Genomic DNA, 17,967 nt, shown 5'->3' with positions numbered 1-17,967 from the left:
CTGCCTTGTTTGGTTGCATTTCCTTTTTTAAAGCACTTTGTAACACGGTTAAGAAAAGTACTATATAAATAAAGTGTATTATTATTATTATTATTATTATTATGACATGAAAATCAACCCCAAAAACATATTTAACGGATGCTGGTTAAGTCCTTGTTTGGTTTTCACCTGAGAAAGGATTTAACTTCTTCCTGTCCTCTGATTTCATAATCTTAAAAAGAGAAGTTTGGCTTTGCTGGAAAGTTTCCACACAATCATTCGTCCTTTATTTCTGCTTTATAAGCGATGTGTCAATTAGAGATTGAATAAAGACGATTCAAGCATTCCTCTACTTATATACAAACCTATATCCACTCAAACACTCAGCTGACTCGGTGGCTTCTTCTGTTTGTTTTCCATCCAGAATATTTTCAGTAATTATTTCAAATGTGTGGCGGTGACCACTTGCTGGTGGGTCCCACCACCCGTATATTTTTATTAGCCGCACTCCCATGGCGAGACTAAATATTTAACATTTTTTAAATTTAAAAAAAAAAAAAGTCTCCTCCTCTTGCTGTGCCAAGAAATGTAGCCATACTTGTTTTTGCTTGGCTTGATCACACACAGACCCCGACGACTGAGGCGCCATAAAATTCAAGAGGACAAACCACAGTGACAATATGTTAGAATAAACAGCTCGAAAAGCAACAACCACTTATCCATAATGTGTTTAAGTGTTATGACGGACTCCCACTGCCTTTCTGAGAGTATTAAGAAGGCCAACACAAATAAAAGTTGTTATTATTAAATGTGATTTTTACTGTTAATGTTTGCTTAAAGTATTTTATGAGGCTGCAAAGTCTACAAAAGAAGTTTAAACTAATAAAAGCTTGACTTAAAGGTGCAGTCTGTAGATGTTAGTGACCTGGTGAGGTTGTACACTGCAACACACTAAAAACCCCTTTCCGAACCTATGGTGGCTGTAAAACTCGCAAACAACACAAAAGTCCATCTCTAGAGCCAGTTTTTAGTTTGTCTGTTCTGGGCTACTGTAGAAACATGGTGTAACAATATGGCGGGATCTGTGAAAGAAGATATAAAGGCCATAAATGTTCAGTCTACCAGGTGTTTCTCTACAATAAAGTGCATTTTAAACCTGTTTTAAATCAAGAGAAGGCTAAAAAGTCAAAGAAAAGAACTTCAAACTTCACCAGTGCCGCCCACAGAGTTTGATTGACAGGTGATCTTTGGGAAATCCAGCACAGAAACCCCTCTGCTTTACACCAAATATGTTCTTACCACGTTAAGCTTTCAGTAAAGCCACAGAGATCTCACTTAATCTGTGAAAACAAGCCCCTCATTACAGACTCTGAGCTGTCGGCCACATCAAAGATACGCTACCCAGAATCCTTAGAGACATACTAACCTCCCCCCCTCTCGACCCTGAACAAACGCCAACCTGTCGTACTTTAACCTTCCGCCGCCATCACAAGGCAGCCCCCAACTCGGTCTGTCTAATACAACATTAGTCTGACACTCAAGCAGTGACACTTAACCCTCAGTCAAACACCTGAGTGACACACACACACACGCATAGGTTTGTATATGTGTCAAATTGTCTTAAAAGCAGCATCAGGTTTGTTAAAAATGTCCATTATGTATTTTAGTTGGTTTAATGTCATTTGAAAGACATAAAACATCTTTAAATGTGCACAATAATAGAGGAAAAAGTCTATTTTCAGGATGGATTGGTGCTCTTGGGTTGATATGGGGACGATAAAAATATACAAATGAAAACAGATCAACTTTAAGAGGTTTCGACATCAAAGTTTCACAATCACGCTAATAAAAAAAACGTTCTGTTAAGCAAATATAGACAGGGAGTAGCTTCAAGCGGTTGTTCTTGACCCAGACGTTTCACCTCTTCCTCTTTTATTTGGCCGTTTGTAACATTGAAACCATATCGAGGTCTCATCCAGCTGCCGAATCTCCAAACAAAAACTGATTCGGTTGTGTTTTCTTTCACAACTTGAACAAGTCACTGACCTGGAAGAAGCTAAAAGCAACAAAAACTCAACACCCAGCAGTTACTTCTCCTAAGTCCCATCTTTTTTTAGCTAGACCACCAACACAAGAAAGACATGGAGCTAAAGCTTAAGCCAACTACAGTGGGAACAGCATTGATAACAATAAAATAGCAAAAAATGTCCATCAAACTTTTCAAACAGTCCAAAGTACATCTTTAGATTGACTGTTTTGTCCGACCAACAATCCAAAACTTATTAATTCATTCATTTTCTGTTGATTGACCAATCAATTAATCAACTACGCATTATAACTACCTACCTACCTAGTTACCTACCTATCTATCTATCTATCTATCTATCTATCTATCTATCTATCTATCTACCTACCTACATACCTATCTATCTACCTACCTAAATACCTATCTATCTATCTATCTATCTATCTATCTATCTATCTATCTATCTATCTATCTACCTACCTACCTACCTATCTACCTACCTACATACCTATCTATCTATCTATCTATCTATCTATCTATCTATCTATCTATCTATCTATCTATCTATCTATCTACCTACCTACCTATCTACCTACCTACATACCTATCTATCTATCTATCTATCTATCCATCTATCCATCTATCTACCTATCTATCTATCTATCTATCTATCTATTTACTTATCTACCTACCTACCAATTCAAAAAGGCTTTAATTGCATTTATCATGACAACATATTATATGTCTTTAATTTTGTTGTTGTTAAGCTGTATCCTTTACTCAAAATGGCAAAAATGGTGTTTTCAGTCTTCATTTATGGTTATTAAATTCTAGTGATGGCGTGTGAGAGTTGAAATATATACTGCGTCCATACATAACATATACACCCCCCCCCCCGGCAGTGTGTTTCTGGTTTGGGTATGGAAGCCATTAGATCCGGTGACCTGTGCCGACAATAGCAAAGGTTAAAAGGTTGTCGGCCTGGTGGGAGCAGAGACGGACCAGATTGATCCATCAACGTCATAAAGAGAACTACGGGTGAAACATTAACTTCTTAACGTGCACTAAATGACCCTTTTCTTCTCTTCTCTTCCCCTTACGCCCACTTTCCCTCCATCTCTGGTGTGGTTTCATGCCTGGATGTGTGTTTAGAAGCCAGACAGAGAGAAGACTGTGTATTTTTTAACTTTTGTCAGATCAAAGCTGCTTTTTGCCAGCATTTAAACTCTTTTTTTTCCATCTCTGGGCTCCGATTCAAGTATTTTTATGAGAGTCATGACGTATCAAACTGAGGGGGAAAAAGGGACACATTTTATTAACAATTAGATCAAAATCACAAAATTGTTCCTTGAGGCAGAAAACGTCTTATGATTGTCGGCGCTGACAGTATCTAACAACTGATCTGTTGACTGGAAAATGAGCCTTTCTCAACGAGTATGTTTCTACATAACTCTAGACAACTTCACCCATGTAGAGGTTTATCAGTCGTAATCAATTATCGGTGCTTTTGTGTGTCTTTATTTCACAGTGTTCAGTGTTTAAATTGAGCACCAAAAAAAATCAACAATATGTCAGGAACACATCAATCTGACTGCCAAGTGTCCGGAAATCTGAAACCTGTTTGATCTGTTATCTCTCCGTTCATCTATTATCCATCTATCAGCCTTCAGCTAATGGAGCCAAAGACAACCCCCCCCACACACACACACAAACACCCCTTTTTCTACATTAATTAACTTCTCCTTTCCCGCTTTCTTTTTAGAGAATCTTTTCATGCACCATATATTTGCTATTTTGTCTTCTTCTCTCCTACATTTCACACCCTGACTATAACTCAAACTCATGTACTTCTTTTTCCACCTTTACAAGGAACTAAACTGCCTCTGGATGCTTCAGTCTGAGCTTCTGGATGTTTTATTGTCATGTGAAACCCATTTAGTTGCTCAATAAAGGTTGCTTGATCACTTTAAATTGGATTAACCCAATCTAGAGAGATCAATTATGAAATGTCATGTCTTTTTTCGATTGTACATCTATTTTTTTTTCATAAAGAATAACACAGAAGGCGTCTAGTGGTTAAGATTCATCCCATATACCCACAACATCCACAGCTTTCCTTGCAATTCCTGCTATCTCTCCACTATCCCCATAATAAAAGGCTTAAAATGACCCTTCTCCCCCGATATTAAAAGAATAACACACAAGATTAAGGTTAGATTTGTACATCTAGATATCAATTTTATTAAAAACTGGGAAACTGTTGTGTTGACCACCTCTGATTTCTCCATGACTACAGCGACAGCAATGAAAAGTCACTCTTCTTTGAACGTTTTAAGATCATTTAATGTGTTTTAAAGCAATCACTAGCAGCTGTCCTACCTTAAAAGTAAAAGTATGCCATCAATCATCAATCTATAGTTTCTATATGCCCTTAACTTCACTTTATGGATTTTTGTTTATAAATACGACATTGAACTATTGAAGGTGTTCCAGCTGCCCTTTTTCTTGAGGTCATGTTTTCCCCTGTGGTTACAACTGATTAAACGGTGGTATGTTACTTCCTGTGAACCCCTAATCAGCAAAGGTCGGAACATAAGTGGGTTGGTCTGAAAGCTGTTTCAGAGGCTAAGAACTTCCTTCTTAAATGAATTAAATACAGGCTCTAAATCCCTTTTATTTTGAGGCAGAGATGCTGTATATTGATTATCAGAATGAGGTTGTGTGTGTTGTCCACCTCTGACTTCTCCATGACTACATTTTAAGATCATTTAATGTGTTTTTGAAGGGAACAGAGAGTCTCTAGCAGCTGTCCTATGATAAGGAGTATGCCATCAATTTGGGTTTCAGTAGTTTTTATATCCCACATTGGTCTAAAAGCTGTTTCAGAGGCTTTTTTTCCATTCTTAAGATGAATTAGACCCTAAATCCCTTCTATTTCAGCAGGCAGAGACTCCGTATATTGATTATCAGCAGCTTTAATCAGCTTTCAGGAACCCAAAGTAAAACTAAATCTCTCAAACGTTAGACAAGTATAAACAATCTGGGCAAACTCCTCATAAATCCCAAACGAGAAGAATGCAACACACCCACTGTCTCCCTCCTTCTCCTCCACCAGCACCCACAAAAACTTTACTTCCCCCACTCAGAAGTTCCACTTGTCGTACTTCCAACGAGAAGAGGAGGAGGAGGAGGAAGAAAACGTGAGGGAAGTTATGACTCGCTAAATCCAACATCTTCTCCCCTTCTCCCCCCCTGGAGTAACACCCATCGCCTGACAAGAGGATGGGAGAGGGGGAAATACTGAAAGGATGTTTTTCATCAGGCGGCCGCTACCGCCACCGATGTCATGACGGAGACAAGAAGAAGAAGAAGAAGAAGAAGAAGAATAATATCCAGTAAACAAAGAAAGTTTTGTGTCATTTTAGACCTCAAACTCGAGTCGACTTTGCCAGAGTAGCCACGAGAGCGGACCACAGTGCACGGTGGAATGTGTGTGTGTGTGTGTGTGTGTGTGTGTGTGTGTGTGTGTGTGTGTGTGTGGTACATTTTTTTGGTAGGGAGGGGAGGAGGAGGGGGGGGGGGGGGTGCATGGTGAAGTTGCAATAAACTGTAAACATATAAACACAGAAACGCACACACAAATTATGGCTCCGTAACAACCTCGACTTAATCCGACATAATAGCTCGGAAACTGCTTCCAATGTCAAGAGCTTTTAAACATAATAGCTCAAATGTGGTCGGTTGGAAAATGTTATAAAAAGAAGAAAAGAGAAAACGCGAGGGAACACGATGAGGATTAAAAAAAAGGGAGCGGGGATTTAAAAATATTCCTCAGATATTATTCCAGCGTTTCACCCACCAGTCAAACCTCCCAGAAGAGACTAAACACGTGCACCACTCCACAGTTAATACCAAGAGTTTTTAACATTTTTTAACATTAAAGCTCAAATATGTGCAGTTTTAAGGCTTTTTACCAATCAAACTGGGTTGAAACTACCAATTAAGAGGCTATTGATCGATATGAGGCTGCGTCATCTGCTGAGTTTAATCCAAATTAAGAGAGTTTGATTTAAAAATGAGAGATGAAAGTCTATCTACAGGTGCATTTCCTTCCCTACTGTTATTCTCTTGTTTGAAAGCAAACCACCTTCATTGCTACAGTCATAGAGACGATCAGCAGTGAGCATTAAAGCTTCATTTATATACTTTTACTTGATGTGCACCTCCTCCAGCAGCTATAACTCACAGCCACCACAATAACTGTGATTGGTAACTAGAGCGTTCCCCAATGGACAACCGCCCAGAAGAGGCTCCGAAATTAGACAAATACGTGAATGTTTTAGCTTATTTTCACCAAAAACTTCATTTTACATGACTCCAAAGTTAACATCAAGAGTTTTTAACATGATTTAACCCCAAATAAGAGGAGTTTAAAGGCTTTTTTCCTAATCAAACTGGGTTGAAACTATCAATTAAGAGCCCTAAAAGGAGAGTGCACAGACATGTTCAGCTCAATATGAAACTGTGGCGGCACATATTAAACGATGGCGGACCACCACAGTTATTTCCCATTGGAGGTTTGTGTTTGTTTGTTTTTCAGTGGCAAATTTTAATTGATAGTACGCTCATGAATCTGCTATCTGTGGTAGAAGCATCGCCATAGTGTTGATTTTTTTTCACTCAATTGAAACACTGAACACTGCAAACTGAGGATTTATTAAATCTGAACATGAAGACATAGAAAAGCACCAATAATTGACCTTTATATGGGATTTTGTGGCAAAGACGTCTAGAGTCATTTAGAAACAGTCAGCAACCACAATCCTAAGACGTTTTCTGCCTCAAGGAACAATTTTGTGTTTTATTGGTTAACTAGCTACTGACTAACTAGCTAATCATCATTTCTAGTAAGTGTACAGCAGCCGAGGTTGATTTCAGTCGACACTAACCTGTTGAATTATGTGCACTCACTACACATACAGCAGCGTACTAAAGGAAGTGGTTTGAGATGAGTGTGAAGATAACACGTACAGACTGTGGCTGGTAGGCGTCGGCTGCAACATGAAGTAAAATAAAAGGAAGTTATCTTCTCTTTTTTAGCAACACAGTTTTATTGATCTTCATTATGTAAAGCTTTAAAGTGGAAACTGCAAAGGCTCATTCTGCAAAACGGCTTTTTGTGTGAAATGAGCAAAAAAAAAAAAGTACTTTCTACCTTAATACTTGAAATTTGCTGCACACTTCAGCACTTTTCTTAAAGAGACTCAACGAATCCTGGTCAACTGGGCAACAAACAAACCGCAGTCTGGTCCAAGATAAAGTTAAGAGGTCAAAAAACTGAACATCAGCAGAACTCAAAACCCAAAAGAGACATGAGATGTAATTTTAGTGTAATCGGAGTTTAAAAAAAAAAACATGATTGAAGGGTACGTGTGTGTGTGTGTGTGTGTGTGTGTGTGTGTGTGTGTGTGTGCATGTGACCCGAGGCTGCTGCTATTGTTATTGTTTTTATTCGACTCTCTGCATTTTAAATCCCCCCCCCCCCCTTTACCATCTCACTGGGGGGTCACACACACACACACACACACACACACACACACACACACACACACACACACACACACACACACACACACACACACACACACACACACACACACGTGATTCAACATACATCTTCTAGCTATTTTACAGTTTTTAAGTATTGCGAGTGTTACATAACTGACAGTAAAGTTGAATCATTGATGTGACCAAACAATATTAGTACACATATTAAACACCTTTTTCTTGCCATCATCTATTTTGTCTTTAAAATCTGTAAAATATTAAGACGTTTAAAATCATTTTGGCTTTTTGCATAATTGAAAGTTGTTGGAAAAAACATGTTTAAAGCTAAATTAAACTGTTAGCTATGAGCTGGACTCACTCATTAAAGATATCGAGCCAACTTGGAGGCACGATAATCAGCTGACTGAACCTAATGATGTAATATTATTACATGGGAGTAGATTTAAAGTCATTTGTTACTGATTATTTAAAGTTATTAGATTACTTCAACAGATGTAAATACACTTTTTGCCAGCTAGTTAGTCAATCTAAATCAGTTTTTTGCCAGGAAGTTGAAACATGAAGCAAATTTCCTTCTAAAATCTATTTAAAGGAGCAGTGTGTAGGCATTAGTGGCCTCTAGTGGCGACCAGTGTAGATTATGAGAGAACCTATAGTGGCTGCAAAACTTTGAAAGAAGAGGAAAGTCCCTCTCTAGAGTTATTGTTTAGTTTGTCCATTCTGGGCTACTGTATAAACATGGTGGGCTCTGTGGAAGAAGGCCTCTCCCTAGATATAAAAGGCTCCTTCTCAGGTGACAAAAACACAACTTATTATCATATTTTAAGGTGGTTTTACACTAATTAAAACATACTTATGATTGTGTTCATATTCTGTTAAGTCTGTTCTGCTAGATGCCTTTAAATTCTACGTACTGCACCTTTAAGTCATTTATATGTAATGTGTTTTAATCAAAGTTTTCTTACTTTAAATCTATTATGAGGTGAAGTGAATCTTTAAAAATCTGTTCCTCTTTTTATGTCACACTCACTAACACACACACACACACTCACACTCACACTCACACACACTCACACACATACACACACACACACTCACACACAAAATGCAACAAAAACAATGTGGTGGGAGTGTGAGGGGTTTATCACACTGATGCAGTTACACAAATAGGGACTTTTTGTACTGTGTGTGTGTGTGTGTGTGTGTGTGTGTGTGTGTGGTGTGTGTGTGTGTGTGTGTGTGTGTGTGTGTGTGCATGCCTTCCAGACGTAGCCTAAAAGAAACAGCTCAGGGCTTCACAGATCAGAGATAGAGACATTCCAACCCCACCCAAACACACACACACACACTCAGACACACACACACACACACACACACACTCAGAGAGACACACACACACACACACACACTCAGAGAGACACACACACACACACACACACACTCAGAGACACACACACACACAGCTGCCTGTAACTTCACCCAACCACAACATGCTCACCAACACTCAATGTAACGTCTCTGTTACCATGGTGATGTTTCTCATCCATTAATCAATAAAACAGTAAATTAATGAACTCTGAACTATTTTAATAATCATTTGGAGTCTTAATTATCTGATTCCAGCTACTTGTGAATAATTCATAGTTTCTTTAGTCTTCTATCATAATGAACTAATAAACTTTCCATAGAAATGAATAAATGTCTTTCTTCTTTTTCATCTAATGAGACATTTCAGGATGTCACCTGAGACAGTGATCAACATTTGTTACTATTTTCTGACATTTTATGGATCAAATGACTGATTGATTAAAATCACTGGCAGATAAATCCACAATGAAAATAATTATTAGCTGCCAACCTCAATGTCAGATGGTAATAATGTGCAGATTAGTTGTATATCCATTGACTTCTTGTGTGAAATCTTACTTAACGCCTCATCAGATAAGACGAAGAAGAAGAAGAAAATTAAACATATGAGGTGTTTAAAAAAATGAATTTGGCTGTTTTCTGGATATTTACTGAATCTATAATTTAATCTAATATTAGGCAACATGTCGATTTGAGTATTGTATAGTTACTATAGTAGTAAAATATTTAGCTTCTTAAATGTGACATTTTGCTGCTTTTCACTAATTTACACCATTATCAACTCAATATATTTTCATTTTTATTCTAATTGGGAGAAAACAATCACCTTTAAGACGTCATTGTGTGTCTTTTTAACATTTTCTGACATTTTTCAGACAAAACATTTCAATCAAATAATTAGAGAAATAATGAACAGATGAGCTAAAAATGAAAATAATGAAAATAATGATTAGTTGCAGATGTTTGACAGCTGAAAAAGCTTCATTGTTTAAAGAGAATGTGTCCAAAATGTTAAAACTCTTTAATGAAAATATTAAAATAAAATAAAAACCACCTGTAATAAATAAGTTTTACTTGATATTTTGAATAAATACAAACTGTTTCGTTCTGTCTCTCTCATCAATATGTTCTTTTGTGAAGCGCGTTGCAGCACAACATGTGGTTTAGGTTAGTCGGGACAGTTAGCAAAGAAAGTCAGGGTAGAGGACGCAGGAAACACACACAGAGAGACACACACACACACACAGAGAGAGAGAGAGAGAGAGAGAAACACACACACACACAGAGAGAGAGAGAGAGAAACACACACACAGAGAGAGAGAGACAGACACACAGAGACACACACACACACACACACACACACACACACACACAGAGAGAGACACACAGACACACACACACACACACACACAGAGAGACACACACACACACACACACAGAGAGAGACACACACACACACACACAGAGAGAGAGAGACACACACACACACACACACACACAGAGAGAGACACACACACACACACACACACACACACAGAGAGACACACACACACACACACACACACACACACACACACACACACACACAGAGTACAGACAATAGCATCTCTATCTGATGGCATCCTCATCTACCCCCCGCAGTGAAGATTGCTACTGGAGGCTACCTTCACTGGGAATGCAGGGAGTCACACACACACACACACACACACACACACACACACACACACACACACACACACACACACACACACACACACACACACACACACACACACACACACACACACACACACACACACACACACACACACAGTCTGTCTCTGTTTACCAACCCGAGACATTTGGTTGCATACCTTCGACCACATGTCAAAACATTCTTGTGTAAAAATTCCCTGGATTTGTGTTTCTGTCGACAGCAGGACGGAGAGGAGAGGACAGGTTATCGTCTTCATCTCAGACAACGCCGCCTTCTTCTTCTTCTTCTACTAAATTCCCGACCACTCGCAGAGTTTTGAAACATACTCGATTTCCAACAGAAGAACATGAACACAAAAAAAACCCCTTTAGCTCCAAACTGAAACACTGGAGACTCGTTCAAACGACACGCTTCAAACCCCTCATGTCACCATTTCACACTCCGACAGTAACGTATCAGTACTCGACACCTTTAAGATATCAACCGAGTAGTATCGAAACATCTCCCGTCAAACGACTGCGCTAGAGGCCAATCACCAACATCATTAGCATTCATTATTTTAGGGAACATGAATGTCGTAGACGAAATTTGGTGCCGATCAATCAAGTAGATGTTGAGATATTTCTGTGGACACGTGAAAACTTTGATCTGCTGAGGGCTCTAGATTACAAGTCAGAGGGTCACTAAAATCAGTAGGCTTCATCCTCTGAGGACCATGAACGTCACAACCAGGACTGAGTATCGGTACTCAATAGGTCTGGGCGATATGGACAAAAACAAATATCACGATATTTCTGACCAAATACCTCGATATCGATATTACAACAATACTGTAGAGATGACTGTTAACAAAATATTTACACTATGAAAATTCTGATAAATAATCTTCAGTAATGTGGATATAATGACAAAGTGGGTAAAAGGTAACTAACAGAACAGCTGTAACAGTCTGGTAAGTTCAGAACATTACATATTTTACTGTAATGCAGCTTTAAAACCATGAAAAGACGACTCTGATGACATATCGCGATATTACAATATCCACAATCTAAGACGATATCTAGTCTCATATCACGATATCGATATAATATCAATATATTGCCCAACCCTAGTACTCAATACCCTTTAATGTATCGACCTAAATAAATTGATACCAGGTAGTATTGAATCGTCTCCAGAGCTAGAAAATATGACTATTTGTATAGACTTGCTCACAGCCAATCAACAGCAAGCGTTCTTTGATATAACCCAACATTTATTTTTTAGGTAAATATCAAACGTTAACTGGTTCCAGTGTCTCTAATGTGAAGCTTGGAAGTTTTTTCTGTGTTATACTTGATAAAAAACTGAATTTCTGAGATTTTGTTGAACAGAAAATCTGCCAACGACACTATGAGCTCAAATATAACAGATGTTTCTTCACAGTTTTGTAACATTTTATAGAGAAATCGATGAATTGAGAAGATAAGTTGTTATTTTCAGCCCTGGTTTGAATCTTTAACAGGTTGTAAGATTGCCACAATAAATATACTCTCAAGAAAAAGCAGCTTATGACTGAGATATCTTTCATTTTCTAGTCTTCTTTTATCTTTACCATCTAAACGTTCAGCATCAGCATTAAAATCCCCCCCCCCTTCTGCATCCAAACACTGTTGATAATGCAGACTGCACACCAGTGAGACTCTTGCCTCAGTCCAACTCAGACCGACTCTGGTCCAACACGCAGAGTCTGATGTTCATTTAGATAGCGGACACGTCTGGTCTGCAGAGCTCCGCTGGGAAAAACACAGTGCAGCAAGTTCACACGAGCAACTGCCATCCATCAAAGTAACTGCTGCAAACATGATCCGATTCTCAAGTGAACGGCAATATTTAGCCACTAATTCATCCTCCTTAAAGAAAATTGGCGTATAAGAGAGAAAGTGTCGTCGTCAAGGATTTTTTTTTAAAAGCAGAAATTGTTGAATGAGTTATTGAAATGGTGAAACTGTCCCACGGGAAACAGAGAGCTCGCTGAAGATCATAAAAATAAACACACAGACATGAGAGTGAGCTGTCCTGTCAGATGTGAAAACTTACTGCTTAATTCAGCCCGAGATACGTCGACGAAAAAAAGACACAAAAAGGACGTAAAGAGATGTTTGTTTGATCTGAGAGACGTCAGAAAGTGTTCAAAATGATGAATCGATCCAAAAACTGCTTCTATAAACTGTTTTCTGATGTTTTTAAACCAATTTAACACATATGTCTACACTTATTCAGCTTTCCTGACTTATTTTATGGTGTATATTTGGTTGTTGTTTGATTTCTTGGTGTAAAAGGCTTTAAAAATGGGAAAGTTGAGGGTTTGGAGGTCAGATACAATGAGTAATATCAACACTTCCCCCAAATTATGAATGTGTATCCTTGGATTTGTCAACAGTTCGACATGTTTATGAAGTTAAAATGAGAGAAAATAGTCTATATGAAGAGATTTGGAGGTGGTACAAGAATAATAAATACACTTATCTAACTTTCCTTACTTATTTCATGGTGTATATTTGGTATTTGTTGTATTTCTTGGTGTAAAAGGCTTTAAAAATTGGAAAGTTGAGGGTTCGGAGGTCAGATACAGTAAATAATATCAACACTTCCCACAAATTATGAATGTCTAGCTTTGGATTTGTCCATATTTCGACATGTTTATGAGGTTAAAGTGAGAGAAAATAGTCTATATAAAGAGATTTTATTTTATTTTACTTATTTTATGGTATATATTTGGTTGTTGTTGTCATTTTTGGAGAGAGAGGCTTGAAAAATGGAGATTTGAGGGGTTTTTAAGGTCACATACAATAAATAATGTTAATAAAAACTGCTAAACACATCATTTATTTATATAATTTATGATTTTCTCTTTGTTTTTGTTCCTTTTTCTTTATGTTGTCACTTGTTCTGTCTTATTATCAGCTTGTGAATCAACTGTGAAGCAGTTTAAACTTCATTAACCAGTATGAAAGATGCTATATTAATACAAATGTGACTGATCTATTGGTTGATTGGTTGATTGGACGCTTCCATGGATTTAAAACTGGGGAAAGTGTGTTTTTTAACCTCACTGGGTCATCACACTCATCACACAGCTGATAATTGGCTGCAGAGAAAACAAGTATTCAAGTTACATATATATGACTACTACACACACACACACACACACACACACACACACACACACACACACACACACACACACACACACACACACACACACACACACACACACACACACACACACACACACACACACACAGCAGTAATTTGTTATGCTCCTGGTGGTATGTTGACCAAATGGCTTAAATCCCTCCGCTGTCTCAGACTGTGGAAGCCGCCCCTCCCCCCCCTCCACCAAAACGTGGACATGCCGAGAGGTCGACCGGCACATTTATGAAACTTCTGTCTCCAACTTCTCTCAGTACACTTCATTTAATTTAATCTAAACTCAGCTGATATTCACTTATCTGTCTTTTCTTTTTAACCTGACGTCTAATTCTGGGTTTCAAAGGCTTCACATTCCCTCATATGTGAATCTATTGATCCCTGCAGAGTAAATAATGGTCACTGAAGTGTCTACTCCTGTCTAGACCTGCAACAATTAGTCAATCAATAGATTAGTCCATCATTACCTGCTTTGATCATCATTTGGAGTCGTTTTTTTTAAAAGAAATATGTCAAAAAATCTCTTGCAACAGCTTCTTAAAGAGAGATAGATGTAAACGTTATTGATCCCCTAGGGGACATTTAGGGTCCAGCAGCTTATTAATACACATAAAGACATCACAATGTAAAAAGTCAAATCTGTATCTGGGTCAATGACGTATAAGGATTTACAACAACTCAATTTTAGAATAATAAAAACACCTGAAAATATATTACAATTTGAAAGTGATTTTAGTGGGTTTTTCAAGATTAATTGGCACTGGCCTTAAAAAAAGTCATCTGGTGCGACCATGATTCATCTTGAAATAAATGAATTTACTTAACATGCTTCACATCTTTTTTTTTTTTTACAAGTTTTCAGTAATATAAAGTGTTTGGAAACAAAGTATTTGCAATTTTTTTTTTTTTTTTTTTGTAAATGATGATCTTTTATTTATATAAGATATTTCAAGATGAATCATGGTCGCACCACATGACTTTTAAAAAAAAAAAAGAAAATATATGCAAATATGGGTTAAAGACGCCACAAAAGTATTTTTAAAAAGTTTAAATATTTCTATGTTTGTATATTCTGGGTCAAAATTAGGCAAAGTCAGCAAAATTTCTCACTAAAATACAAGTTTTTAAGGTGTGTTTTCTTCTCTTAAATGTAAAACTGGGTCAAATTAGACGCTGACCAGTATGTAAGGGGTTAAATGAGGCATGTTTGAGCTTTTAAAGTGATGAAAAGGTAAATATTAGAGCTTTAAGTGCAGAAAACAAAGTGAGTTCCAAAAAAAGTACAACTATTTTATCTCTCTCTCTCTCTCTCTCTCTCTCTCTCTCTCTCTCTCTCTCCTCTCTCTCTGTCTCTCTCTCTCTCTCTCTCTCTCTCTCTCTCTCTCTCTCTCTCTCTCTCTCTCTCTCTCTCTCTCTCTCTCTCTCTCTCTCTCTCTCTCTCTCTCTCTCTCTCTCTCTCTCTCTCTCTCTCTCTCTCTCTCTCTCTCTCTCTCCCTCTCTAATCACTTACACAATCACACACATGTTTGTCCCGCTCTCTCTCGGAAGTGAGGGGATTATGACTGTATTCAGCTGTGGTCCATACAGACACAGTAAACCTGTGTGTGTGTGTGTGTGTGTGTGTGTGTGTGTGTGTGTGTGTGTGTGTGTGTGTGTGTGTGTGTGTGTGTGTGTGTGTAGGCTGATGGAAACTCTCTGTGGCCCTCGCGAAACCTAAAACACATTATACACGCTCATGTCTTTGTCATGCACATACACACACACACACACACACACACACACACACAGTATATGTGCGTGTGTGTGTGTGTGTGTGTGTGTGTGTGTCCGCCACCACTTTCTGTCTTTCTCCTCCTTTTCCTTCAAGGACTTAACACTTAATCATTAAACATTTTAAACACTTTTCTGCACCTCAGTTCCCCGTCCACCACTCACCGCCCGCCCTGAGCTACTTTATTGTGTGTGTGTGGTGTGTGTGTGTGTGTGTGTGTGTGTGTGTGTGTGTGTGTGTGTGTGTGTGTGTGTGTTTTAACTAGCCACTGGACACAAAACAGCCATAGAGCTCAGTTTGATTTTTATCTTCTCTAGCAGTCCCAGTCACATTTTCCCAGGGGCTGTGTTACTGCATGTGTGTGTGATTGTGTGTGTGTGTGTGTGTGTGTGTGTGTGTGTGTGTGTGTGTGTGTGTGTGTGTGTGTGTGTGTGTGTGTGTGTGTGTGTGTGTGTGTTTCCAGATGACTGAGCCAGGCTTTTCCATTCGCTGCTGCTGTTGCGGTGAATATAGATGCACGCCGGCCAACATTTACGCCGCCGCCGCCACCGCTGGGACTTCTCTACAGAGCGGCCGAAATACAGAGAGCAGAGGTTGCATGTCGCTCGGCCTACTTATGCACTGGACTGGACACACACATAGAGAAAGAGAGAGAGAGGGAGAGAGAGAGGGAGAGGGAGAGAGAGGGAGAGAGACAGAGAGAGAGAGGGAGAGAGACAGAGAGAGAGAGAGAGAGAGAGAGAGAGGGAGGGAGGGAGGGAGAGAGAGAGAGAGAGAGAGAGAGACGGAGGGAGGAGAAAGAGAGAGAGAGAGAGAGAGAGAGAGAGAGAGAGAGAGGGGGGGGGGAAGAAAGAGAGAGAGGGAGAAAGACGGAGGGAGGGAGAAAGAGAGAGAAAGAGAGAGAGGGAGAAAGAGAGAGAGAGAGACCACCCCCAGTAAGCAGAACACACACACCAATAATTACTTGCAGTAATTCAAAAGACACCCTCCCTTCCTCCCTCCTTTCCTTCCTTCCTTCTTTACTTCCAGCAGCCTCTCACTGCCGCCCGCCGCGTGTGAAACCGTGAGAAGAGGAGAGGAGGCCGCGAGTGAGTGGGAGGAGAGGTGGAGAGGTGGAGAGGAGGAGAGGAAACGATCTGCCTCCCCCCCACCACCACCACAACAACTTTTTATCGCACACGAGGACACGACGAAAAAATCAGTATATATCTATCAACACAATACGTGGTAACAAGTGACACAAATACGTGACATTTTGCACATTCAATCTCTCTCTCTCTCTTTCTCTCTTTCTTTCTCTTTCTCTCTTTTTTTCTCTTCCTTCCTGCAAAACACAAGCTCATTCATGAAGATGCTGTCAGTCACACATAGAAGAGAGTCACAGTCTTACCCACATCCCTATAAATCATTACTTGCTCCCAAATTTTCAACCATCTGAAGCCAGTTTTCGGTCGTCTGTCAACACTTTAAGGGGGGGGGGGGGACGTCTGACTTCCACTCAATGAAGTAAGAAGAGGATATGAAAGAACAGATATTCATTTCGCCTGAGGATCCTCAAAGGGAATGGGATTATTTTAAGGGGTTGTGCTTCTTTTTTATTCATAGACAATGACAGCTGACAAACCTCAAACATCTCTCCGGATATTTGCTGCAGCTTTTGGACAATAACTTTTTTTATTCTCAACAGGAGGAGGAAAAGAAGAAGGAGGAGGAAGAGGAGGAGGAGGAGGATGGAAGAAGAGAGAGGATGCTTTAAATCTTGCAATACTCAAGATTTTAATATAGAAGAGAGAAAGAAAAGCATTTTGTGGGTGTTTTTTTGTTGTTGTTTTGTGCATGGGTTTTGCGAGTTTAGCAACCCGATTGCAACCACACAAGCCTGCAACTTCACCACAATTGCTGTTTTGGTTGGTGCATGAGTGTTGCAACAGCCACAACCATTACAACATGCAATGCAACATATATAAAGCTAAATAAAGTGCAAATATGAAGCCCAAACTTTACAGCTGTAGGGTTATTTATATTTTGAGTGCTTTTGGAAGCACTTTTAAAGTCTTTTTTAAGCTCATTTAAGTGATATTATCAACAACCACAACCATTACAACATGCAATGCAACATATAATGCTAAATAAAGTGTAATTCAGTGCAAATATGAAGCCCAAACTTTACAAATAAACTCTTAAACTCTCTTAAAAGTTTATCATGAGGTACTTTTGGGGTTATTTTTATTTTGAGTGCACTTTTAACGTCATTTTTTAAGCTAATTTAAGTGATATTTATCTATAACATGATGTCAGTAATGTCACAACTTACTTTAGTGATGATGAGTGGCTCGCCGTGCTCGAGTCCGCCTTTCAGCGTGAACC

General features: G+C 38.9%; 1 protein-coding gene across 1 annotated transcript in view; it reads right to left on the bottom strand.

Annotated features, from left to right (window-relative positions):
• Nucleotides 1–17,967, bottom strand: part of shroom4 (shroom family member 4) — a gene marked incomplete at its 3' end in the record, with an annotated part of 98,889 nt that overhangs the window by 80,854 nt on the left and 68 nt on the right. The window contains 1 exon segment of the mRNA XM_062444771.1: nucleotides 17,915–17,967. Within this exon segment, the coding sequence (XP_062300755.1) occupies nucleotides 17,915–17,967 (53 nt within the window).

The sequence above is a fragment of the Scomber scombrus genome, chromosome 23, assembly GCF_963691925.1.
Source record: "Scomber scombrus chromosome 23, fScoSco1.1, whole genome shotgun sequence".
Classification (NCBI taxonomy): Eukaryota; Metazoa; Chordata; class Actinopteri; order Scombriformes; family Scombridae; genus Scomber; species Scomber scombrus.
Note: the sequence above shows the minus strand (reverse complement) of the source record. Positions and strands in the feature narration are given on the sequence as shown.